At 36.6% G+C, this 26493-nt stretch overlaps 2 protein-coding genes across 2 annotated transcripts in view; one reads left to right on the top strand and one right to left on the bottom strand.

The window, feature by feature from the left end:
* Positions 1 to 10: 10 nt before the first annotated feature.
* On the top strand, positions 11 to 12272 carry LOC117327915 (E3 ubiquitin-protein ligase TRIM7-like). The gene is made up of 8 exons (XM_033885157.1): positions 11 to 304; positions 2138 to 2600; positions 2957 to 3055; positions 5709 to 5948; positions 6603 to 6625; positions 6905 to 7077; positions 7327 to 7364; positions 9300 to 12272. Exons 1-8 carry the CDS (start codon positions 150 to 152, stop codon positions 10176 to 10178), a joined length of 2070 nt encoding a protein of 689 aa, XP_033741048.1. The 5' UTR covers positions 11 to 149; the 3' UTR covers positions 10179 to 12272.
* Positions 12269 to 26493, bottom strand: part of LOC117327918 (tripartite motif-containing protein 59-like) — a 26879-nt gene continuing 12654 nt past the window's right edge. The window contains exons 6-9 of the mRNA XM_033885163.1: positions 18805 to 18956; positions 16976 to 17083; positions 15086 to 15271; positions 12269 to 14757 (exon numbers count right to left, since the gene is read on the bottom strand). Of these exons, the coding sequence (XP_033741054.1) occupies positions 16992 to 17083; positions 18805 to 18956 (244 nt within the window). The 3' untranslated portion in view covers positions 12269 to 14757; positions 15086 to 15271; positions 16976 to 16991. The remainder of the gene's footprint in view (positions 14758 to 15085; positions 15272 to 16975; positions 17084 to 18804; positions 18957 to 26493) is intronic.

The following is a 26493-nucleotide window of genomic DNA, read 5'->3' as shown; positions in this document are numbered from 1 at the left end:
AAGCTCGTCATAAAAACATGAAATTATGACAAATATTTCATGATTGTTGACTACCAGGCATTTTTTAATTTTGAAGAAATACCATCATTTTGGATATACTTATCAGAGCGGTTGCAGAGTCAGAAATAAACATTTATCGGTATATAAATATGAGTTATCACCCTTTGAACACCGCCTACTTTCGTTTTCCAGTTTCGCAGAAACAGCGTTCAACAGTTACTATAACTAGCCTCCGCTACAAGAGGGAACGAATTCAAAAGGTTTTGCAATGTAACTTTTCATCAAAAGTGCTGACTAACTTTTGGTTGGTATGATTTAATCAGTTATGGGTATTTTCAACTGGGGAATCGCGATCTGTTGAAACTAGGCCTAGGCATTATTGTCCTTTGATAATTAATTATACTGTAGTCTACTTATTACACCGGATTACTACGTATACACCAGTACACTTTCGGATCAAATGTCTTTATGCAAAATTTAGTTTTACTTTCATTTTTTTTTTTTTTTGTATTTTCAACTTTTTTCATTCACTCGCCCTTCATTCATTCATGGTTGTATTTTATTGATGTTTGGTGTGTAGTAAATAACTTTTGAATTAATTTTGATGTTAAATGGCATTATTTATGAAAATCAGAGACCTATAGGGCCTATATTAATATAGGTCTCTGTGAAAATGAACTTGAAACCAATATCTTTCACTTCAGCATAAGACTCTCTTTAAAATCGGCCTATCAACAAATTCAAGAAAACTCTTTGAAAAAAATGTTTAAATGGTAAGATTATACAGCAGAATTAGGTTGTGTGGAAAGACAGACCCAGCAGTGTATTTTATATATTAGGGCATGATACGGGAAATACATGTAGAAATAAGTCAATAAAGTTGCTTTTAGTCATGAACACCTTTAGGGAAGAATGTCAACCTTTTTTGGCTGATATTTGCCAGGGTTACATAATATTTTTGCCAAATTTCAGTGTTACTGAAACAAATTGAAAACATCTCTATCCATGTCTGAGTGTTCCAACAATCATGCTTTATTTTACATGTATTGGGTTATAGAGTTTACCAGCAATGGGATCATTTGACATCAAAGTAATTACAAAAAGAATTGAATAAGCTAGGTGGAACTTCTTTTAAGCTCATTTGGTAAGAGCATCACACTTGTCAGTCAGAGGTCCTGCATTTGATCCCTAGAGGAGAAAAGAGAAATGATTACATATTTTGTAGAAATGTTTCAGTCAGATAACCAATCAAACATTCTTAAGCATCTTAGAAAGTGTACATAAGAATTCTTTTAGATATACATTTGTACATGTACTGGCTTATGGAACAACCTTACTGATGAGACACAAAATACTACAAGCATTCTGTCTTTCAAAAAGCTGTATCTAAGCAACTATTTTAATTCAATAACTTAGTATTTTGAAGTAAAAGCTTAACTGTGATTTATTGTCTTAAAACCAATTTCATTTTTGTGTTTATCTAAAGCTTATCTTTCTAAATTATTATAAAGGCTTCTATTTACAGTGATTAGACTATATGCCATGTACATAGACCACAGCCAGAGAGTTTGTTTGGTAGGGGCTACCAAATCACCTGCTCTCTGGCCTGTATCCTATGACATTACTTATTATCAAACCATGTTTATGTAATGCACATTTTTATTTAAATCATTTTGATAAAGAGCTGTATTATCATATTTTAAAACATCCACATATTTATTAACTACAGCCGGAAAGCTTGTTAGGTAGGGGCTTCCCAATCACCTCCTTTCTGGTCTGTATCCTGTGATATTACTTTGACATTATATTTCTGTAATTGATATATTTGCTCTCAATTCTTATGAAGATAAGTTATAATGTACTAATCATGTTGATTATAGACAGGTCATTAATGTATCTTATTTCTATGTAAGTATTGTCTTGTAAATTTTACAGGGCCGTATTGGAAACTAGACAAAATTCTAAATATGTCACCCTGTCTAAATAAAAGATTTTATTATTATTAGAAGAATGGAAAAATTCCTAAGTGGTAATAATTGAATGCAAATTAGTTGCATAGGATCACTTAATATCATAAATGGAACTTTCAGGAATTATTAGTAATTTCATTCATTCATTCATTCATTCATTCATTCAGGATGGCCTTTGTGATGGAAGGAACTGTGGTTGGAGGATTAGAAGAGGAGCTAACCTGTCCTATCTGTCTGGAGCTGTACCAGGACCCAGTCTTCTTACCCTGTCAACACAACTTCTGTCGGGAGTGTCTGAACACCCACATACAGCAACACACATTAGAGGGAACTCCATTCCCCTGCCCTTCCTGTAGATGTACTGTCCAACTTACAGAGGAACACGTTACTAAACTGCCAAAGAACTTTGCTTTAGCAAATATAATCAGTAGGCTCCAATCTCTCAAACATGGATATACAGAGACAGAAACTGGAACTAGATGTGAAAAACAGGGTGAAATATGTAAGGCACATAGTCGATCTGTAAGTGTGTTTTGTAATACTTGTGACACTGTGCTATGTACCAAATGCCTCAGGGATCACTCTGGCCATCATACCCTGGATTTGGAAGATAAGGTTATGTCATGTAAGGTAAATCCATTTTCAAATTAATTTGTATTGTGATGTGTACTTGACTACTTTTCATAGATTTAATTTCTCTTTACTTTTGACTGGTACTTAATAAACATTACTGAAATGGGAAACAATTCACAACAAATCTTTTACCATCCAAAATATTAAATTAATTAAATTTGGTAATTACTAGTAGTTTTGCAAAATTTAATGTTATGAATGCATTGCAAAATCTGATGTTATGATTGCATATTCGTTCATTATTAATAGAGATACATGATGGTTTTTTACATAAACTTCCAAAAACATGCAATGTAACAGTATTAAGCAAACTGTTTTTATACCATATATATAGCTAGATACAATATTTATAGGATGAAGTAAAGCAGTCTGTCTTGCCAAAGGTAACTAAACTGAAGAATGACCTTGTTAGTACTCAACAGGATCTTATCGCTCGTCGAAACAGAGTGGAGGTAAGTTTTACTAAAAATTTAATCAAGGATGTGTTGGTTAGATACATAGTTGAAAAGGAACAACTGGAATGAAAGAAAAAGGAACAACTGGAATGAAAGAAGGTAGACTTCTGCTGGCTGACCGATACAATTTAAACAATTATATATTGATTATTTAGAAAAGACTACCATATTAGCTAAGATATTGGGATTATAAGCTTGGTTTTGTTGGCTTTATTTGACTGTAATCAGCGATGGGTATCCTACGGAATACAATGACTGTATAGAAGATTATAAAGAGTGTCCACTGGGTGTCAAAAAATAACAAGGGTATGGATAATGGATAAATGTTTTAGTAAGTCAGTGGGTAGTAGATGGGTGTCTGCTGCAGGTTTAATTATCTTTCAGTTATAATTGTAACATTGCTGTACACTTGTTTGACCTCTTGTTACACACACTCAAGTGTGTTAGAGAGTAATAAAAATATTGAAAAAATCTTGAGTATGTCAGTAGGTGGTGGATGGGTGTCTGATGTAGGTTTATCTTTCAGTATGTCAGTGGGTGGTGGATGGGTGTCTGATGTAGGTTTATCTTTCTGTATGTCAGTGGGTGGTGGGTGGGTGTCTGATGTAGGTTTATCTTTCAGTATGTCATTGATTGTGGATGGGTGTCTGATGTAGGTTTATCTTTCAGTATGTCATTGATTGTGGATGGGTGTCTGATGTAGGTTTATCTTTCAGTATGTCTGGGTGGTGGATGGGTGTCTGATGTAGGTTTATCTTTCAGTATGTCAGTTGGTGGTGGATGGGTGTCTGATGTAGGTTTATCTTTCTGTATGTCAGTGGGTGGTGGATGGGTGTCTGATGTAGGTTTATCTTTCAGTATGTCAGTGGGTGGTGGATGGGTGTCTGATGTGGGTTTATCTTTCAGTATGTCAGTGGGTGGTGGATGGGTGTCTGATGTAGGTTTATCTTTCAGTATGTCAGTGGGTGGTGGATGGGTGTCTGATGTAGGTTTATCTTTCAGTATGTCAGTCGGTGGTGGATGGGTGTCTGATGTAGGTTTATCTTTCAGTATGTCATTGGTTGTGGATGGGTGTCTGATGTAGGTTTATCTTTCAGTATGTCTGGGTGGTGGATGGGTGTCTGATGTAGGTTTATCTTTCAGTATGTCATGGGTGGTGGATGGGTGTCTGATGTAGGTTTATCTTTCAGTATGTCAGTGGGTGGTGGATGGGTGTCTGATTGTAGGTTTATCTTTCAGTATGTCAGTGGGTGGTGGATGGGTGTCTGATGTAGGTTTATCTTTCAGTATGTCAGTGGGTGGTGGATGGGTGTCTGATGTAGGTTTATCTTTCAGTATGTCAGTGGGTGGTGGATGGGTGTCTGATGTGGGTTTATCTTTCAGTATGTCAGTGGGTGGTGGATGGGTGTCTGATGTAGGTTTATCTTTCAGTATGTCATTGGGTGGTGGATGGGTGTCTTATGTAGGTTTATCTTTCAGTATGTCAGTGGTGGTGGATGGGTGTCTGATGTAGGTTTATCTTTCAGTATGTCAGTGGTGTGGATGGGTGTCTGATGTAGGTTTATCTTTCAGTATGTCATTGGTTGTGGATGGGTGTCTGATGTAGGTTTATCTTTCAGTATGTCTGGGTGGTGGATGGGTGTCTGATGTAGGTTTATCTTTCAGTATGTCTGGGTGGTGGATGGGTGTCTGATGTAGGTTTATCTTTCAGTATGTCAGTGGGTGGTGGATGGGTGTCTGTTGTAGGTTTATCTTTCAGTATGTCAGTGGGTGGTGGATGGGTGTCTGATGTAGGTTTATCTTACAGTATGTCAGTCGGTGGTGGATGGGTGTCTGATGTAGGTTTATCTTTCAGTATGTCATTGGTTGTGGATGGGTGTCTGATGTAGGTTTATCTTTCAGTATGTCTGGGTGGTGGATTGGTGTCTGATGTAGGTTTATCTTTCAGTATGTCTGGGTGGTGGATGGGTGTCTGATGTAGGTTTATCTTTCAGTATGTCTGGGTGGTGGATGGGTGTCTGATGTAGGTTTATCTTTCAGTATGTCAGTGGGTGGTGGATGGGTGTCTGATGTGGGTTTATCTTTCAGTATGTCAGTGGGTGGTGGATGGGTGTCTGATGTAGGTTTATCTTTCAGTATGTCATTGGTTGTGGATGGGTGCCTGATGTAGGTTTATCTTTCAGTATGTCATTGGTTGTGGATGGGTGTCTGCTGTAGGTTTATCTTTCAGTACATATTACTATTTTGATGCAGCAGATTAATTCTGGATGATCAGTGAAAATATATAGAAACAATTAGGTCTCAATGGATGTGTTATTTGTTGTATTTCATTTGTGTCACCGGAGATGAAGCCTTGAGTGATCTATTGCAATCGCCATTTTTTTTATTGTCAAGCATCATCCATTCAGAAACAATTCTCAAAAACCAAGAGGCCCAGGATCATAATATTGAGCCAGTCATATGTTGAGATGAAGGTTTATCAAGTTTTTTCAAATGAATGACCTTAATACTGTGATCATGGGGGTATATCTCAGAAATGGTTGCTGAAAACTGAAACTTAGTGTATATAATTTTTAAGATCTCATTTGGAAGCTTTTTAGCTTGCACTGTCAGCTTTGATCCACTTTCTTCTTGTTTATGTTTTTCACAGGAAGAGATTGAAAATGACAGTCAAGAAGTATTAAAAGCTTTCAGCATGCTGAGATTAGTTTTGGACCGAAAGGAATCAGAGATGAGTTCCAACCTACAAACCAGGAAAGAGGACATATGTACTGAGTTTGAAAGAGAAATGCAGAATATAGAAAGTCATCTGAGATCTGTAAAACAGCTGGAAAGTCGAATGTCAACTGTTCTCCACCCACAGCCTGTCTCGGAAACTTATTACTACTCAGTATGTTGGGTTTAATAATTTGTGATGTTTTATTAAAATCAACAAACTCCCTTTGGAATAATTTACCTATGGGGTTAGCCAATAGAAAATTTCCTCCTTTTATTGGGTGAAAAGTTTGTCGAAATCACAACAACCTCTTGTGCTAACATTTTGTTTAATGATTGATGAATGAAACAATTTTTTGTTTTTGTTAATATTTCCAAGAGATATCACTAAAAATGATCAACAATTTTAATATTCCGCTCAAAATTGTTCAACACTTCAAATCTTTCTTTTTTTAGAAGTGCATGACGGTATCTCCTGAATTAATGATGTTAATGTGTATAAAGAAAATGGTTTTCTGAACTAGGTATATCTATGCCATTGTTTGTCGTGGAGAGCCATGGAGATTAACATAATTTGGAAATAAAGTTCACCAAGTCCCAATGTTTAAAACTTCAGTCTGAACTATAGTTATCCCACCTACATCCTGGGAACCCCACATCACTATTACCATTGGGTTGGGTGTAGACATTATTTAATTAGTTGAAAAAAAAATCTGATTATTTGAGAAATCCTGAAAAATATTAGATTCTCATGTAGAATTATGTTTGTATGTAGGACAATTCTATTGATTCTGCCATATTTACTGAATTTATTGTTTTATCATTTTAGAATTTTGACCAGTATAGAGAACTGTAAGTATATGTGGATTCCCCCCTATAAACAATAATACAGTGTAATTGTAAAGAAGTTTTTCTTTCTTAAGCATGATTTGTACACAATTGAAAGTAATTATCAATATTACCTTACAATATTTCACAAAATGAGGATTCTGACACACATTTCTACTTGTCGGGTAATTCTCTTTTCCTTCTAGTCCCTGGAGGATCTTTGTTATATCCTAATTCCACTTTTTTATAAATTCTGGCAAGTACGCCACTTCTATGGGAAATAAGTATAGTAATGCATTTCAGACATAAAGATACAGCACAGCTAGAGTGTGAACTGAACAGGGCATCACTGACCATTCCTTCTAACGACAGTCTGCAAACTGTGGGCCTAGGCTCAAAACGAGACATCTGTGACACATTGAGGAGGATGGCAGGGGATTTAGATAAAGTAGAACTCTCCGATAGGAAACATACAGGTACAATCACTTTTGTTTTTTGTTACAGTATTTATCGTAATGATCTGTGTAATTACATCCCTGGATAAGCTTTAATACAGTATATTTGTTCTATGTAACAGCTTTTTGTAACAAAGCCATTCCTTGTCCACTAGCAAAAAATAAAACAATGAACAATTCAACTTACTTTCTAACCTTTTAGATCCATTGGAGTTGAATTATAGATTTTTTCCCCATTTTTATTAACATTATCATACTTTATTTTCTCAGATAACCTTCTAGTCTTAGAAAGTGGAGATCAGAAGAGTGTAAGTATATTCTGGAACATTTTTCTTCAGGCTGGTAAAGTAAATATGATAGGAGTTATATGACACATACCGTATATGATTTTGCTTTACAGAATTGTCAGTAAGTGCCGATTTTTTGTGCTCTCAGACACTATATAAGACAGTGCTAGTACGCTTCACATTGGTCATTAGTCTGATGAAGGTGACAGTGTAGTCATCAGAACATCACACTATTGAATATCATATTGGTTGTGTCATATCACTTCTATCATAGTGTTTAAGTATGAGTGTAATTCATCAGTTTTAGAGGTTCTCAAAACTATATGGCATTTATATAGATCTTAAGTTCATAGATTTACAAACTCTACACACAAAGTCAAACAACAATTACTAAAAGTACAGTTCGTCATCTGTCCATGTCTATTAACACTTTATCAGAGCCTTAAATTCCAATCTATAGAATATTCTGTGTGGAAAGTTTTAGATGGGCGTGTCATTATATATCACGCTTTAGGTTTGGTTCCCAAAGTCACAATGAATCAGAAATTGTGTTAAAGCTCTTTAAGCTTCGAATTAAAAAGATCTCACTTATTTTTCTGGAAGTCAATTCAAATCATACAGAGGGGTCCCATTTAATCTTACAAAACAACCAGTGCAGACCAAAAATGTTCAAATGGCACTGCATTATCTTCATTAGCTTTGACACACTTTTAATAAAGGAGTTTGTCCACACGGGTTAAAGGTTTGTCCATGCTAGGTTAAAGGTTTGTCCATGCTAGGTTAAAGGTTTGTCCATAAAGGTTTGTCCATACTGGTTTAAAGGTTTGTCCATACTAGGTTAAAGATTTGTCCATGCTAGGTTAAAGATTTGTCCATACTGGGTTAAAGGTTTGTCCATACTGGGTTAAAGGTTTATCCATACTAGGTTAAAGATTTGTCCATGCTAGGTTAAAGGTTTGTCCATACTGGGTTAAAGGTTTGTCCATACTGGGTTAAAGATTTGTCCATACTAGGTTAAAGGTTTGTCCATACTGGGTTAAAGGTTTGTCCATGCTAGGTTAAAGGTTTGTCCATGCTAGGTTAAAGATTTGTCCATACTGGGTTAAAGATTTGTCCATGCTAGGTTAAAGATTTGTCCATGCTAGGTTAAAGATTTGTCCATGCTAGGTTAAAGGTTTGTCCATACTGGGTTAAAGATTTGTCCATGCTAGGTTAAAGATTTGTCCATGCTAGGTTAAAGATTTGTCCGTAAAGGTTTGTCCATAAAGGTTTGTCCATGCTAGGTTAAAGGTTTGTCAATGCTAGCTTAAAGGTTTGTCAATGCTAGCTTAAAGGTTTGTCAATGCTAGCTTAAAGGTTTGTCCATACTGGGTTAAAGGTTTGTCCATGCTAGGTTAAAGGTTTGTCCATAAAGGTTTGTCCATACTGGTTTATCCATACTAGGTTAAAGGTTCGTCCATACTAGGTTAAAGGTTCGTCCATACTGGGTTAAAGGTTCGTCCATACTAGGTTAAAGGTTCGTCCATACTGGGTTAAAGGTTCGTCCATACTAGGGTAAAGGTTCGTCCATACTGGGTTAAAGGTTCGTCCATACTAGGTTAAAGGTTCGTCCATACTGGGTTAAAGGTTCGTCCATACTAGGGTAAAGGTTTGTCCATGCTGTGTTTAAGGTTTATCCATACTGGGTTAAATGTTTGTTCAGTGCATTACTTTGTTTTGATACTACGTATATATTATGTGGTGTAACACTCTCAGATCCAAATAGAAATAAAAGTCCCTTAAAATTATTTCTCGTGTGTGTATAGCAAATTGTTTTTTAATCCAGTGAGGTTGGACGGTTTCAATTTAAAGAAGCAAAGAATATTGATAGGAAAATTTCAAAAAGAAATTTCAAAAGTCTCAAAAGGAAATCTACAAAAAATTATTTTATGATACCATCTTATTCTTGTATTTCAGCTTGCCATACACACAGACTCCAAATTGACTCCAGATTTGATAAGAAAATTGAACGGTTCTAGTCATTTAACCAGTAAAGCTTCAGATTCTATGAAGCCAAAGACACCAGATTCAAAAACTAATCTCAAGTCAGATTGGATGCATAGCCAAGCTGAGGACGCCGAAAAATCCATACCTAGAAACAAACCCACAGTAAGATGTCCAGACATACCTAGAAACAAACCCACAGTAAGATGTCCAGACATACCTAGAAACAAACCCACAGTAAGATGTCCAGACAAAAAGACACAGCAAGGTCTTATGAAGAAAATGTTGTGCAAATCATTCAAGAAACACTCAGAGGTTTTCATAGTTTCAAAAAGTTGGATAAGAAAATGTCAGACTTTCCTAAGTAAGAAGGAAGGAGATGGGATTCATCCAGGCCCAGTAGACAATTCTTCCATCATGGGAACTGAAAATAATTTGATTGCAAATTTATTGGAGGGAGAGGATTTTATTGCCATTAAAGAATCTTGTTGGTTGCAGATTATGGGGTGGTATGGGTTGAAAGATGGACAAAAGCCAATTGTACGCAAGGTCATATTGGAAGGTCTGCTCTCAGGAACACTTACTGTAGAGATCTATCCAATGAAAGTTGTTCTTGAATGTATGGGTCAAAGGTCATATCAGTGTTATAGTAAATCGGATACGATTGGTTTCTTGAAGCAGGAATTCTATAGAATTTTCAAGCTTTCAGATGGGAAAGAGTTGCAATTGAAAGTCAATGTAGGAGGATCCAATAAATGTCTTTGGATGAACCTATCAAACCAGGCCAACACTTCCTCACTGAAGGATGCTGGGATAACTCAAGGAACGGAAATCCACTGCGATTTTGAATGAATGGCAAATTCTGTTTATAAGTTGGAAAAGTCAAAAACATATAAAACTACTCCATATGGTCACAGAATTATGCCCCATGAAATATTGTACTACATTGTATTGTAAATTGTTGATATGTTGATTCTCTTGAGTATTGGTGTGTGAATTCTCTTGAGTATTGGTTTGTCGATTCTCTTGAGTATTGGTGTGTGAATTCTCTTGAGCATTGGTGTGTGAATTCTCTTGAGTATTGGTGTGTGAATTCTCTTGAGTATTGGTTTGTGAATTATCTTGAGTATTGGTTTGTCGATTCTCTTGAGTATTGGTGTGTGAATTCTCTTGAGTATTGGTTTGTCGATTCTCTTGAGTATTGGTATGTGAATTCTCTTGAGTATTGGTTTGTGAATTCTCTTGAGTATTGGTTTGTCGATTCTCTTGAGTATTGGTGTGTGAATTCTCTTGAGTATTGGTGTGTGGATTCTCTTGAGTATTGGTGTGTGAATATGCTTGAGTATTGGTTTGTCGATTCTCTTGAGTATTGGTGTGTGAATTCTCTTGAGTATTGGTGTGTGAATTCTCTTGAGTATTGGTTTGTCGATTCTCTTGAGTATTGGTGTGTAAATTCTCTTGAGTATTGGTGTGTAAATTCTCTCGAGTATTGGTGTGTGAATTCTCTTGAGTATTGGTTTGTCGATTCTCTTGAGTATTGGTGTGTAAATTCTCTTGAGTATTGGTGTGTAAATTCTCTCGAGTATTGGTGTGTGAATTCTCTTGAGCATTGGTGTGTGAATTTTCTTGAGTATTGGTATGTGAATTCTCTTGAGTATTGGTGTGAATTGTCTTGAGTATTGGTATGTTGATTCTCTTCAGTATTGGTTTGTGAATTCTCTTGAGTATTGATTTGTCGATTCTCTTGAGTATTGGTGTGTGAATTCTCTTGAGTATTGGTTTGTCGATTCTCTTGAGTATTGGTGTGTGAATTCTCTTTAGTATTGATTTGTCAATTCTCTTGAGTATTGGTGTGTGAATTCTCTTGAGTATTGGTTTGTCGATTCTCTTGAGTATTGGTTTGTGAATTCTCTTGAGCATTGGCGTGTGAATTGTCTTGAGTATTGGTTTGTCGATTCTCTTGAGCATTGGTGTGTGAATTGTCTTGAGTATTGGTGTGAATTGTCTTGAGTATTGGTTTGTGGATTCTCCCGAGCATTGGTGTGTGAATTCTCTTTAGTATTGGTTTGTGAATTCTCTTGAGTATTGGTAGGTTGATTCTCTTGAGTATTGGTTTGTAAATTTTCTTGAATATAGGTGTGTGAATTATTTTGAGTATTGGTATGTGAATTCTCTTGAGTATTGGTATGTGGATTCTCTTGAGTATTGGTGTGTGGATTCTCTTGAGTATTGGTATGTGGATTCTCTTGAGTATTGGTATGTGGATTCTCTTGAGTATTGGTGTGTGGATTCTCTTGAGTATTGGTATGCAAATTTTCTGGAGTATTGGTGTATGAATTCTTTTGAGTTATGGTATGTGAATTCTCTTTAGTATTGGTTTGTGAATTTTCTTGTGTATTGGTATGTGGATTCTATTGAGTATTGGAATGTGGATTTTATTGAGTATTGGTGTGTGGATTCTCTTGAGTATTGGTATGCAAATTTTCTGGAGTATTGGTGTATGAATTCTTTTGAGTTATGGTATGTGGATTTTATTGAGTATTTGTGTGTGAATTATTTTGAGTGTTGGTGTGTGAATTCTCTTGAGGATTTGGTGTATAAAGTCTCTTAGTATTCGTGTGTGAAATATCTCGAATATTGTGTGAATTATCTCGAGTATTGTCGTGTGGATTATCTTGGGTATTGGTTTGTGAATTATTGTGAGTATTGGTATGTCGATTCTCCTGAGTATAGGTGTGAAGATTCTCTCGAGTATTAGTGTGTTGAATCTATTGGGTATTTATGTCTGAATTCTCTTGAGTATAAGTGGGTAGATTTACTTTAGTGATGATGCGTGTATTCACTAAGAGCAATGTTACACCACTTTGAACTGTGCATAGCTCTGGCATGTATATTTACTGATTACAGTTTACGCCTTTTTGCTGGAATAAATAACAAACAAAACTTTTTGATGCGTTTATTTAAATAAATTCAAAAATATCCAAAGTACAATATCAAAATATCAATCTTAATGAAATTTTAGTTGAGATAATTCATGTTTCGTCTAAAATATACGCTTATCTGTATGTAATAACAAAACGTTATGCTTTAAACAATTTAGTACCTACCTATACATGAATACATAACTTGGATTTAATAAAGTGGAGAACACATGTAAATCATCCTTCCCCCAAGGCATAAAATCGCCATAAAACGAAAGCTGATGTAAATTATTTTCGCAATTGATACAATATGAACATACATGTATTGTCTATTATTTTCAGAAATGTGAAAAAATATATCTTTGCTATAGAATACAACAATAAATTATTGTATTTATGTACATTGAATTGATAACCCCCCCAAAATAAATCATTAAATGAACTACAATGATAATATTTTTTTATGTATACTAGTACGTTAAATTCATAAACAGGTCCCTAAGTCATGTTTTATGTACGGGGGTTATATATTATGAACTCTTGTGTTTTATGTACGTGAATTATATATTATGAACTCAAAAACAAGTCATGTCTTGTGGATGTTATTTGTGTAACCCTGGTAGATGGAGAAATTTTCCCTTTAGCTCGATCGTTTGAGCGTAAGACTAGTAAGCCAGAGGTCCCGGGTTCGGTCTCTAGGTAGGCAATGATTTTGAATTTAATTAATCATGTACTCGGCTGCATATAACTTTGATCCGTATACTTAAGAATTACATGTAATTATATTATGTCCCGTTTGTCCGTTTCCCAAAGTCAAATTGTAGGGAATATTCAGCATCTGAAGTGTGTGTGTTTGGATGTCGATGCAGACAAATCTGCATATACATAGAAATTAAGCTCAGTCCCAGGTAAACCGAGATATAAAATTGTACAATTAATTAACAAACTCCAATTAACGGTAAAGGAGAGGAGATTCAGAATATATCAACAAAGTCCAATTAAACACCCAAGTAAATGTTGAAATCATTATAGCAACCATGTGCTGAGATGCCCATGCTTACGCATAGATAAAACAAAGGTTCAGTGATAATAACACTTAAAATTATTGAATAACAAATATTGACACTGATATATGTATGTGCATATACCAAACAAATATATAAGTAGATGAAGAAGTGTATAATAAATAGAAAATATCTTGCTAGTATCTGGTACATAGTGTATATACTTTGTGAAACAATAGATAAAAATCCACTAAAAAAACATGCATATGAAATTTACACACTAAAAAAGATCCCCCAAAGACTTATTGTTATTTGTATTTCAGTACATGATTTAAGAAGTTATAATATGAAATCAAAATGAAACAATGATACCATTTTGGAATGTTCTGTAAATGTTGTGAAAATTTAGAGTGGACATCTAAATGATATATTAATTACTGCCTAACGTGACGTAATCTCAGTAATGTACATATACATTAGTGACGATACAGCTGATATGATGATGCCGTATATATGTACCACAGATCGCCAAATATCAATACCCGATACATGTCGAAGCTACAATGTATAGTACCTACAGATTTCTACTGAAATTAGCCCGAGTTTGCTCTGGTCCTGACACCATGTCTGGTGTATAGGCCTTACACCTGACATGATGTCAGGGCCAGAGGAAAGGTCGGGCTACAAAGAAATATGTATTTTTATAGTATATACAAGAAGTTCTTTTATCAGCACTGGAATTTATTTGATTAATAGATCTACATGTAAAAAAAAAAAACGAAAAAAGATACTTTGAAAAAAAAAGAAATAAAAATATTAGACTGTACATAGGCCGAAGTGTCCCATTCTCATCGGTGTAAAACAACACACATGGCTCTAGCGTAATCTATTAAGGGGATTTGAATGGTATCTGTAAAAGAGGATTAAAATGTTTTCTGTTAAAGGAGGTTAGGATATTATCCGTTAAAAACGGATTTAAATGTTATCCGTAAAGGGGATTCAAATGTTAACTCGGAGACTTGTATGATATATACGCCTCTGGTTAACTGTAAAAGAGGTTTAATATGTTATCCGTTAAAGGGGATTCAAATGTTATCTATTAAATGGGATAAAAATGTTATCCGTTAAAGGGGATTCAAATGTTATATGTAAAGGGGAATCAAATGATATGTTTTAAGGGTTGTAAAATGTAATCTGTTAAAGGGGATTAAAATGTTATATGTAAAGGGGAATCAAATGGAAAACGTTAAATCATAGATACTATACCGAGAACCGAGCAGGCACATATACAATAGAAAAAATATCTTGGAATTGGCGGAGAAGGTTAAAAACCTATTACAATATTTATTCCGTTTTGTATTATTTATAGGAGGAAATAACGACAAAACTATATAGTTAATCGTAATCCTCGTCGGTGAACAAGCCGTTGCCTTCTTTTCTGTTCTTTTTCTTTTGCTTCCTTTTTAATTGCGAAAACTTCACTTTTCCTCCTGATCGTTGATTTTCCTGAAAACAGTCGTACTGATTTAAACAGTTTATCTGTATTATTTTTGCAAAGTTATGCCATTAAAAAACATTTAGCATGTATGTAATTTGTATAAATTTACTTTCGATTGAAAAAAGTCTGTGCTCTTTTTGCTCACATTGGCTAAATGACGTCTACAAACTAATACTGTTTTAAGTAGAGTTTCCATATTTATTGAATAGAAATTCCCACAATGTCATAATAGGTGTACCTGTAATTAAATTTGTATCCTCAGTCACCCAAGTGAAAATAGAAATACAAGTCAGAATTGATAAAGGAATCAACAAAAATAACAAATACAAATCAAACCTTGTTCAATGGTTTGTTGGATGTGTCGTCATTGGGGAACTCGTAACTGTCATACCAATGGCTCCGAGACAGCTCTACAGAAGAACTTCGTCCAGTGTATCTTCCGTTTTGGATTTCGCTCGATATATCTTTCCCGGTGCTGGGGTCCACAATTTTCACCCTTTGACTGATTCGTCTTCCTTTATTCTGAAATTCATGGTCTAGGTGTAAGGCGTTTTGTACAAATCGTGGCTTTTTCTTTTAAATTGGTGCACATTAAATAGAGCAAGATTACCGTGAAGTGAAACAGTTAATTAATGCTGTCTGGGTAAGCACACCTACGTGTCATAGGATGCTTGCATATCCTACCTATTGAGATCGTATGAAAAAAACAAGGACCTCTGCGAACATGATTATCGCTAAAACGCAAAGTGATTTTAAGCCAATTAATGACAGCGCAGGAAATCATAGATACCTAAAATTATTTTTAAACAGATAAAGCCTATCGAGTTTCAAAAAGATCAGTCAAAAACTCTGATATCGAACATGAATAAAATATCTGTGATCAAAATAGCGTTTGAGAAAGCACAGCTCAATAATTATGATGATAATAAAGTTTACCAAGTCTCAAAAGATTATGTAAAACAGAAAGAGGATCTTCGGACAAGATCAATATAGTACAATAAACAAAACAAATTGAGTTGAGATAAATCCAGATTAGACAACAGATTATGACGAAGAGACAAAGCAATACAGTGTTTATACTGACGAGAAATTATGCCTATTGTGTCGAGGCCGCTCTACTACAGATAATGTTATATACAAACGAATGTATGTGTAAATTATCGTGTCAATAGATCAAATTTGTCTTTGTCAATATAAAGACTATACATGTATATCTGATGTTTTCTGAACTTATTTAGAAGACTACATATCTGACGTTTTCTTAACATAAGAATCAACAGTTTGCATAGTGCAGATAGTTGGAAGGTATTTTGTAATGAATTTTGCGTTAGCTCTGTAATTTCGTGCACGGTCGAGCAAGAGATCAAATGGGCCTGTTTCGCTCACCTGCTACTCATAAAACTTTTACAATTGATATGGATGCTAAGTAGAAAAACTTCATTCCAATATGAAAGTAAGTTTCTAGCATGATACTGGCCAGGTATCGTAACCCTGGAACTCCTGGTTATTAATGAGAAAATTGCCATAAAATTTCACACATTTTGATCCCCGTGACATTGAAAGTTGGCGATTCATTTGAATAAATTTGTTAGCCCTTTATCAAAGCATGCTACTGGCACAATATTATTACCCTTATATGAGAACAAGATGGGCCTGACATGGTTTGGCTAAGCTTGATAACAGTTATAGCAGTAAGTACTTAGGGTTCATCCATATCTGACTGATAGAACTACAGAAAAAGCTTAAAATGTGTATTCTTTACATAATACGATGATTGCGCGATGGTGTTATAAAATGGCCGCCATAGCATCAATGACAACCTATGATCAGGATAATTTTATACCACTATGACCCTGGGTATCCAGGGGTTTCATCTCGCTGTGAGACCCATCGCCTGCTTCAATCCGGGCCAACAAGCGTGATTAAAAGTTGACGTCGAGCGGACGACGGACGCCGCATTAATGCATAATTACTAGATTGACCTTCGGGTAACGGATAAGGATATAGGTAGTTCATTTTACAGTTCATACATTTAAACGACAAACCTTGAAACGGAAAGGCAAGGTGAGTATTCAATTTGCCCAACACATTTGTAAAACGGGCGCCTAAGAATTTTTCCAGTTCATTTCTTTTAGAGGCAAAAGGTGATATTTTATGTACAACTACATAGCTGAGTATATTAGAACTATTAAAGCTACGATGTATACCAACAAGTTTCTAAAATACCGGTTGCCAAGAGTCTTCAGGGATGTTCTGGGGCAGTACTATATGATGATGTTGATTGACATAGTGCTGTTTGATCTCCCCGTTGAAGTCTAACGTCTTGTGTGGATTCTGAAAATTTTACAGATAAAATAGCTGGGGTTTAGCCAACGGATTATTTTCAATAAACATTGCACACGTATTCAAGAATAAATCAATATTCTAAATGGGAAGTATCTGACTTGACCTTTGAATTCTGTCTAACTATGGGCATCGCTCTTTACCTAAATATGGAGATACCGTACTTTGCCTAACCATTGAGACATCGTACAAGGTCATAATAGAGAGATATCTAACCTGATTTGACTAATAAGGCTATCGGAACTCACATAAATATGGATTTATCTCGCCACACCTGTATATAGAGGTAACGTACCAAACCTAAATATGGAGACTTCGCAACATATCTAAATATGGAGACATTGCAACATATCTAAATATGTAGATATCGTACCACACCTAGATATAGATACATCGCTACAACCGAAATATGGCGTTGTCGCACAACACCTAAATATGGAGATATCGCACCAAAGATAATATGGAGCTATTGTACCACACATGTTTATGGAGATAACGATCCACACCTAAATATGGAGATATCATACCACACCTAAATATGAAGACATTTGACCACACCTGTATATAGAAATATTGCACCAGATAGTGAGAGATATTGTACCACATCGAAAAAAGAAGTTATCGTTACACCGAAAATTGTAGACATCGCATCACGCCTAAATATGGAGATATCGGACAGGACCTTAATACGGAGAAACGTATCACGTCTTTGTATGGAGGCAGCGCACCACATCTAATATAGAGATTCCGGACCACACCTAAATATGGAGATGGCGGACATCACCTAAATATAAATATATCGCACCACATCTTGATATGGCGATATTGCACCTCGCCTAAATAAGGAGACATCGCTACACGCCTTAATATGGATATATCGTATCAAACCTCAATATGAGGACATCGCTACATACCTGGATATAGAAACATCACACTTCATCTAAATATGGAAATATCGCTCCAACCACAAATATTGTCATACCTGTCCAAACCGAAATATTGAGATAAGGCACCACACCTTTATATGGAAATATCACACCACACCTAGATATCGAGACATCACACCACACCTGAATTTTGGAATATCGCACCACACCTGTATAAGGAGATATCGTATCAGATTTCAATAAGGCGACATCGCTACACAACTTAATATGAATATATCGTATAACATCTAAATATGAGAGACATCGGACCAAACCTGTATGTGGAAATATCGTACAATACCTCAATACGGACACATTGCACCACACATAAATATGGAGACATCGTACCATACCTGAATATGGAGATATCGCACAACACCTACATATGGAAATATCGGGCCACACCTACATATGGAAATATCGGAACACACCTGTACATGGAGATATCCCACCACACCTAAATATGGAGCTCGGCACACCTAAATATGGAGCTCGCGGGCCAAACCTAAATATGGAGACATCGGACCACATCTTATATGAAGATATCACATCGCTGTTTTATATGGAGATACCGCACACAACACCTTAATATGGTAGATTACACCAAGTGTAGTGAAAGAGTTATATTTCTAAAAATATGGCGATGTAATAATTTATTTGAATTAGATGAAGTATCAATATTGTCTATATATGGAAACATTTAAAGGTACATGTATTTCATGAATGTTAAGAGATATTTCAGTTTGGTAATAATTAAACCTTATATTGGTTTGCTATACAACCTACCAATCTTCATGTTGTCGATTTGAAATTTAATCTTGTTCAGCTCCTCAGTCATTTCTAATAGCTGTTTGGAACCCACTAACTCGTTTACGTCACCAAGGAACTTTGTCATGTTTTCTTTTGACACGGATTCCTCTCTTGACGCCTCTTCACAACTGGAATTAAAATATCCGCGACTATGTTCACTAGAAATAAATGCTAACGACATTGTATAGTAACACAAACCTGCATAATTACCAAGAGGTCCCAGAGGAATCTTAGCGCCCACAATTGACTTTTTTTTTTTTTTTTTTTTTTAAATTTTTCTTAATTTTCGTCGTTTCCTCCTAAGTATTTGAAAGCAAGTGGAATCGAAAGGAAATTTCTGAAAATTGACAAAAGCATTTAATTCCAATAAGATCGACTGCCAGCTATTTTGTTTCTGCGAACAGTCTCAAAATTGATATTGTCATAACACGAGACTGCATGCCAGGAACCTACATATCAAGTTTCATACAAATCCTTCCAGTACCTTCAACTCAATATTCAAGATAGCTGCCTATCAGCCATTTTCCTCCATAAATCTCAAAATTAAAGGTACATGTATTTCATGAATTTTAAGAGATATTTCATTTTGGTAATAAACCTTATATTGGCTTGCTATAAACAGGGACAACTAAGGACTAATGGGAACCTACAGATCAAGTTTCAGAAAAATCCTTCCAGTATTTCTTCGAAAATGGCGACAAAACTTCATTTGTTAAAATCCAAATTGCTGTCTGTCGACCATTTCTTTCTCTGATCAGTTTCAAAATAGAATCTACACACGACGTTTCAGTGAAAGTTACTTTACAAGGGACAATCCTCAACTGTCAAAATCCAAGATAATCGCTTGTCGCCGATCAGTTTCAAAATAGAACAGGCACAACTAAGGTCCAAGGTGAACCGACAAGTTTTAGAAATGTCCTCCCAGCAATAACAAACTTCAACTGTCAAAATCGAAGATAGCTGCCTATCGATCATTTTGTTGTCCCGATCAGGCTCAAAATTGAACAAGCACAACTAGAGACCAAAGAGAACCTACAGATGATGTTTCCTCCGGTACATCTCAAGAAATAGCGATAACAATTATTGTTTACGGACAGATCGAAGGACCATGGAAGCAGGGGAAATTGAATAGCCAACCATAAGATGATGGTGGGCTAAAACGCAAAGTATATCACAATATACCTGGTTATATGGTACCCTGAACACATATCCATATTGCCCAGCAAATCAGTTGTCCACTAAACAGTGTTCATGTTCTATCTGTAACAGGAACAACACAGTAGAACTATGTTGCCGTTACAAATCTGTCCTATTTGTAACAGGAACAACACAGTGGAACTATGTTGCCGTTACAAATCTGTCCTATCTGTAACAGGAACAACACAGTAGAACTATGTTACCGTTACAAACCTGTCCTATCTGTAACAGGAACAACACAGTAGAACTATGTTACCGTTACAAACCTGTCGTATCTGTAACAGGAACAACACAGTGGAACTATGTTGCCGTTACAAATCTGTCCTATTTGTAACAGGAACAACACAGTGGAACTATGTTACCGTTACAAATCTGTCCTATTTGTAACAGGAACAACACAGTGGAACTATGTTACCGTTACAAATCTGTCGTATCTGTAACAGGAACAACACAGTAGAACTATGTTGCCGTTACAAATCTGTCCTATTTGTAACAGGAACAACACAGTGGAACTATGTTACCGTTACAAATCTGTCCTATTTGTAACAGGAACAACACAGTAGAACTATGTTGCCGTTACAAATCTGTCCTATTTGTAACAGGAACAACACAGTGGAACTATGTTACCGTTACAAACCTTTCCTATCTGTAACAGGAACAACACGGTGGAACTATGTTACCGTTACAAACCTTTCCTATCTAACAGGAAAAACACAGTAGAACTATGTTGCCGTTACAAATCTGTCCTATCTGTAACAGGAACAACACAGTGGAACTATGTTACCGTTACAAACCCTTCCTATCTGTATCAGGAACAACACAGTAGAACTATGTTACCGTTACAAACCCTTCCTATCTGTATCAGGAACAACACAGTAGAACTATGTTACCGTTACAAACCTTTCCTATCTAACAGGAACAACACAGTGGAACTATGTTACCGTTACAAACCTTTCCTATTTGTAACAGGAACAACACAGTAGAACTATGTTACCGTTACAAACCTTTCCTATCTAACAGGAAAAACACAGTAGAACTATGTTACCGTTACAAACCTTTCCTATTTGTAACAGGAACAACACAGTAGAACTATGTTACCGTTACAAACCTGTCGTATCTGTAACAGGAACAACACAGTAGAACTATGTTACCGTTACAAACCTTTCCTATTTGTAACAGGAACAACACAGTAGAACTATGTTACCGTTTCAAACCTTTCCTATCTAACAGGAACAACACGGTGGAACTATGTTACCGTTACAAACCTTTCCTATCTGTAACAGGAACAACACAGTAGAACTATGTTACCGTTACAAACCTTTCCTATCTGTAACAGGAACAACACGGTGGAACTATGTTACCGTTACAAACCTGTTCTATCTGTAACAGGAACAACACGGTAGAACTATGTTACCGTTACAAACCCTTCCTATCTGTATCAGGAACAACACGGTAGAACTATGTTACCGTTACAAACCTTTCCTATCTGTAACAGGAACAACACGGTAGAACTATGTTGCCGTTACAAATCTGTCCTATCTAACAGGAACAACACAGTGGAACTATGTTACCGTTACAAACCTGTCCTATCTGTAACAGGAACAACACAGTAGAACTATGTTGCCGTTACAAATCTGTCCTATCTGTAACAGGAACAACACAGTGGAACTATGTTGCCGTTACAAATCTGTCCTATCTGTAACAGGAACAACACAGTGGAACTATGTTGCCGTTACAAATCTGTCCTATCTGTAACAGGAACAACACAGTGGAACTATGTTACCGTTACAAACCTTTCCTATCTGTATCAGGAACAACACGGTAGAACTATGTTGCCGTTACAAATCTGTCCTATCTGTATCAGGAACAACACAGTAGAACTATGTTGCCGTTACAAACCTGTCCTATCTGTAACAGGAACAACACAGTGGAACTATGTTGCCGTTACAAATCTGTCGTATCTGTAACAGGAACAACACAGTGGAACTATGTTACCGTTACAAATATGTCGTATCTGTAACAGGAACAACACGGTAGAACTATGTTACCGTTACAAATCTGTCCATTCTGCAACAGGAACAACACAGTAGAACTATGTTACCGTTACAAATCAGTCGTATCTGTAACAGCAACAACACAGTAGAACTATGTTGCCGTTACAAATCTGTCGTATCTGTAACAGGAACAACACAGTGGAACTATGTTACCGTTACAAATCTGTTGTATCTGTAACAGGAACAACACGGTAGAACTATGTTACCGTTACAAATCTGTCCATTCTGCAACAGGAACAACACAGTAGAACTATGTTACCGTTACAAATCTGTCGTATCTGTAACAGCAACAACACAGTAGAACTATGTTGCCGTTACAAATCTGTCGTATCTGTAACAGGAACAACACAGTGGAACTATGTTACCGTTACAAATCTGTCGTATCTGTAACTGGAACAACACAGTAGAACTATGTTGCCGTTACAAACCTGTCCTATCTGTAACAGGAACAACACAGTGGAACTATGTTACCGTTACAAACCTGTCGTATCTGTAACAGGAACAACACAGTAGAACTATGTTACCGTTACAAATCAGTCGTATCTGTAACAGGAACAACACAGTGGAACTATGTTACCGTTACAAATCTGTTGTATCTGTAACAGGAACAACACGGTAGAACTATGTTACCGTTACAAATCTGTCCATTCTGCAACAGGAACAACACAGTAGAACTATGTTACCGTTACAAATCAGTCGTATCTGTAACAGCAACAACACAGTAGAACTATGTTGCCGTTACAAATCTGTCGTATCTGTAACAGGAACAACACAGTGGAACTATGTTACCGTTACAAATCTGTCGTATCTGTAACTGGAACAACACAGCAGAACTATGTTGCCGTTACAAACCTGTCCTATCTGTAACAGGAACAACACAGTGGAACTATGTTACCGTTACAAACCTGTCGTATCTGTAACAGGAACAACACAGTAGAACTATGTTACCGTTACAAATCAGTCGTATCTGTAACAGCAACAACACAGTAGAACTATGTTGCCGTTACAAATCTGTCGTATCTGTAACAGGAACAACACAGTGGAACTATGTTGCCGTTACAAATCTGTCGTATCTGTAACAGGAACAACACAGTAGAACTATGTTGCCGTTACAAACCTGTCCTATCTGTAACAGGAACAACACAGTGGAACTATGTTGCCGTTACAAATCTGTCGTATCTGTAACAGGAACAACACAGTAGAACTATGTTGCCGTTACAAACCTGTCCTATCTGTAACAGGAACAACACAGTGGAACTATGTTGCCGTTACAAACCTGTCCTATCTGTAACAGGAACAACACAGTAGAACTATGTTACCGTTACAAATATGTCGTATCTGTAACTGGAACAACACAGTAGAACTATGTTGCCGTTACAAACCTGTCCTATCTGTAACAGGAACAACACAGTGGAACTATGTTGCCGTTACAAACCTGTCCTATCTGTAACAGGAACAACACAGTGGAACTATGTTGCCGTTACAAACCTGTCGTGTCTGTAACAGGAACAACACAGTGGAACTATGTTGCCGTTACAAATATGTCCTATCTGTAACAGGAACAACACAGTAGAACTATGTTACCGTTACAAACCTTTCCTATCTGTAACAGGAACAACACAGTAGAACTATGTTGCCGTTACAAACCTTTCCTATCCAAAAGGAACAACACAGTGGAACTATGTTACTGTTACAAACCTTTCCTATCTGTAACAGGAACAACACGGTGGAACTATGTTACCGTTACAAACCTTTCCTATCTGAAACAGGAACAACACGGTAGAAGTATGTTGCCGTTACAAACCTTTCCTATCTGTAACAGGAACAACACGGTGGAACTATGTTACCGTTACAAACCTTTCCTATCTGTAACAGGAACAACACGGTGGAACTATGTTACCGTTACAAACCTTTCCTATCTAACAGGAACAACACAGTGGAACTATGTTACTGTTACAAACCTTTCCTATCTGTAACAGGAACAATACAGTGGAACTATTTTACCGTTACAAACCTTTCCTATCTGTAACAGGAACAACACGGTGGAACTATGTTACTGTTACAAACCTTTCCTATCTGTAACAGGAACAACACAGTAGAACTATGTTACCGTTACAAACCTTTCCTATCTGTAACAGGAACAACACGGTGGAACTATGTTACCGTTACAAACCTGTTCTATCTGTAACAGGAACAACACGGTAGAACTATGTTACCGTTACAAACCCTTCCTATCTGTATCAGGAACAACACGGTAGAACTATGTTACCGTTACAAACCTTTCCTATCTGTAACAGGAACAACACGGTAGAACTATGTTGCCGTTACAAATCTGTCCTATCTAACAGGAACAACACAGTGGAACTATGTTACCGTTACAAACCTGTCCTATCTGTAACAGGAACAACACAGTAGAACTATGTTGCCGTTACAAATCTGTCCTATCTGTAACAGGAACAACACAGTGGAACTATGTTGCCGTTACAAATCTGTCCTATCTGTAACAGGAACAACACAGTGGAACTATGTTGCCGTTACAAATCTGTCCTATCTGTAACAGGAACAACACAGTGGAACTATGTTACCGTTACAAACCTTTCCTATCTGTATCAGGAACAACACGGTAGAACTATGTTGCCGTTACAAATCTGTCCTATCTGTATCAGGAACAACACAGTAGAACTATGTTGCCGTTACAAACCTGTCCTATCTGTAACAGGAACAACACAGTGGAACTATGTTGCCGTTACAAATCTGTCGTATCTGTAACAGGAACAACACAGTGGAACTATGTTACCGTTACAAATATGTCGTATCTGTAACAGGAACAACACGGTAGAACTATGTTACCGTTACAAATCTGTCCATTCTGCAACAGGAACAACACAGTAGAACTATGTTACCGTTACAAATCAGTCGTATCTGTAACAGCAACAACACAGTAGAACTATGTTGCCGTTACAAATCTGTCGTATCTGTAACAGGAACAACACAGTGGAACTATGTTACCGTTACAAATCTGTTGTATCTGTAACAGGAACAACACGGTAGAACTATGTTACCGTTACAAATCTGTCCATTCTGCAACAGGAACAACACAGTAGAACTATGTTACCGTTACAAATCTGTCGTATCTGTAACAGCAACAACACAGTAGAACTATGTTGCCGTTACAAATCTGTCGTATCTGTAACAGGAACAACACAGTGGAACTATGTTACCGTTACAAATCTGTCGTATCTGTAACTGGAACAACACAGTAGAACTATGTTGCCGTTACAAACCTGTCCTATCTGTAACAGGAACAACACAGTGGAACTATGTTACCGTTACAAACCTGTCGTATCTGTAACAGGAACAACACAGTAGAACTATGTTACCGTTACAAATCAGTCGTATCTGTAACAGGAACAACACAGTGGAACTATGTTACCGTTACAAATCTGTTGTATCTGTAACAGGAACAACACGGTAGAACTATGTTACCGTTACAAATCTGTCCATTCTGCAACAGGAACAACACAGTAGAACTATGTTACCGTTACAAATCAGTCGTATCTGTAACAGCAACAACACAGTAGAACTATGTTGCCGTTACAAATCTGTCGTATCTGTAACAGGAACAACACAGTGGAACTATGTTACCGTTACAAATCTGTCGTATCTGTAACTGGAACAACACAGCAGAACTATGTTGCCGTTACAAACCTGTCCTATCTGTAACAGGAACAACACAGTGGAACTATGTTACCGTTACAAACCTGTCGTATCTGTAACAGGAACAACACAGTAGAACTATGTTACCGTTACAAATCAGTCGTATCTGTAACAGCAACAACACAGTAGAACTATGTTGCCGTTACAAATCTGTCGTATCTGTAACAGGAACAACACAGTGGAACTATGTTGCCGTTACAAATCTGTCGTATCTGTAACAGGAACAACACAGTAGAACTATGTTGCCGTTACAAACCTGTCCTATCTGTAACAGGAACAACACAGTGGAACTATGTTGCCGTTACAAATCTGTCGTATCTGTAACAGGAACAACACAGTAGAACTATGTTGCCGTTACAAACCTGTCCTATCTGTAACAGGAACAACACAGTGGAACTATGTTGCCGTTACAAACCTGTCCTATCTGTAACAGGAACAACACAGTAGAACTATGTTACCGTTACAAATATGTCGTATCTGTAACTGGAACAACACAGTAGAACTATGTTGCCGTTACAAACCTGTCCTATCTGTAACAGGAACAACACAGTGGAACTATGTTGCCGTTACAAACCTGTCCTATCTGTAACAGGAACAACACAGTGGAACTATGTTGCCGTTACAAACCTGTCGTGTCTGTAACAGGAACAACACAGTGGAACTATGTTGCCGTTACAAATATGTCCTATCTGTAACA

The sequence above is a fragment of the Pecten maximus genome, chromosome 5 (genome assembly GCF_902652985.1).
Source record: "Pecten maximus chromosome 5, xPecMax1.1, whole genome shotgun sequence".
NCBI lineage: Eukaryota > Metazoa > Mollusca > Bivalvia > Pectinida > Pectinidae > Pecten > Pecten maximus.
The sequence above is the reverse complement of the archived record's forward strand: the minus strand, read 5'-3'. Positions and strand labels throughout refer to the sequence as shown.

What these genes read in the sequence shown, in the direction of transcription:
- LOC117327915 (XM_033885157.1), top strand. Translation starts at nt 150, where the DNA reads ATGAGTTATCACCCTTTGAACACCGCCTACTTTCGTTTTCCAGTTTCG. An exon ending in AAAGTGCTGACTAACTTTTG is followed by an intron (nt 305 to 2,137) that starts GTTGGTATGATT and finishes TCATTCATTCAG; the next exon opens with GATGGCCTTTGTGATGGAAG. An exon ending in CGGAAACTTATTACTACTCA is followed by an intron (nt 5,949 to 6,602) that starts GTATGTTGGGTT and finishes TTATCATTTTAG; the next exon opens with AATTTTGACCAGTATAGAGA.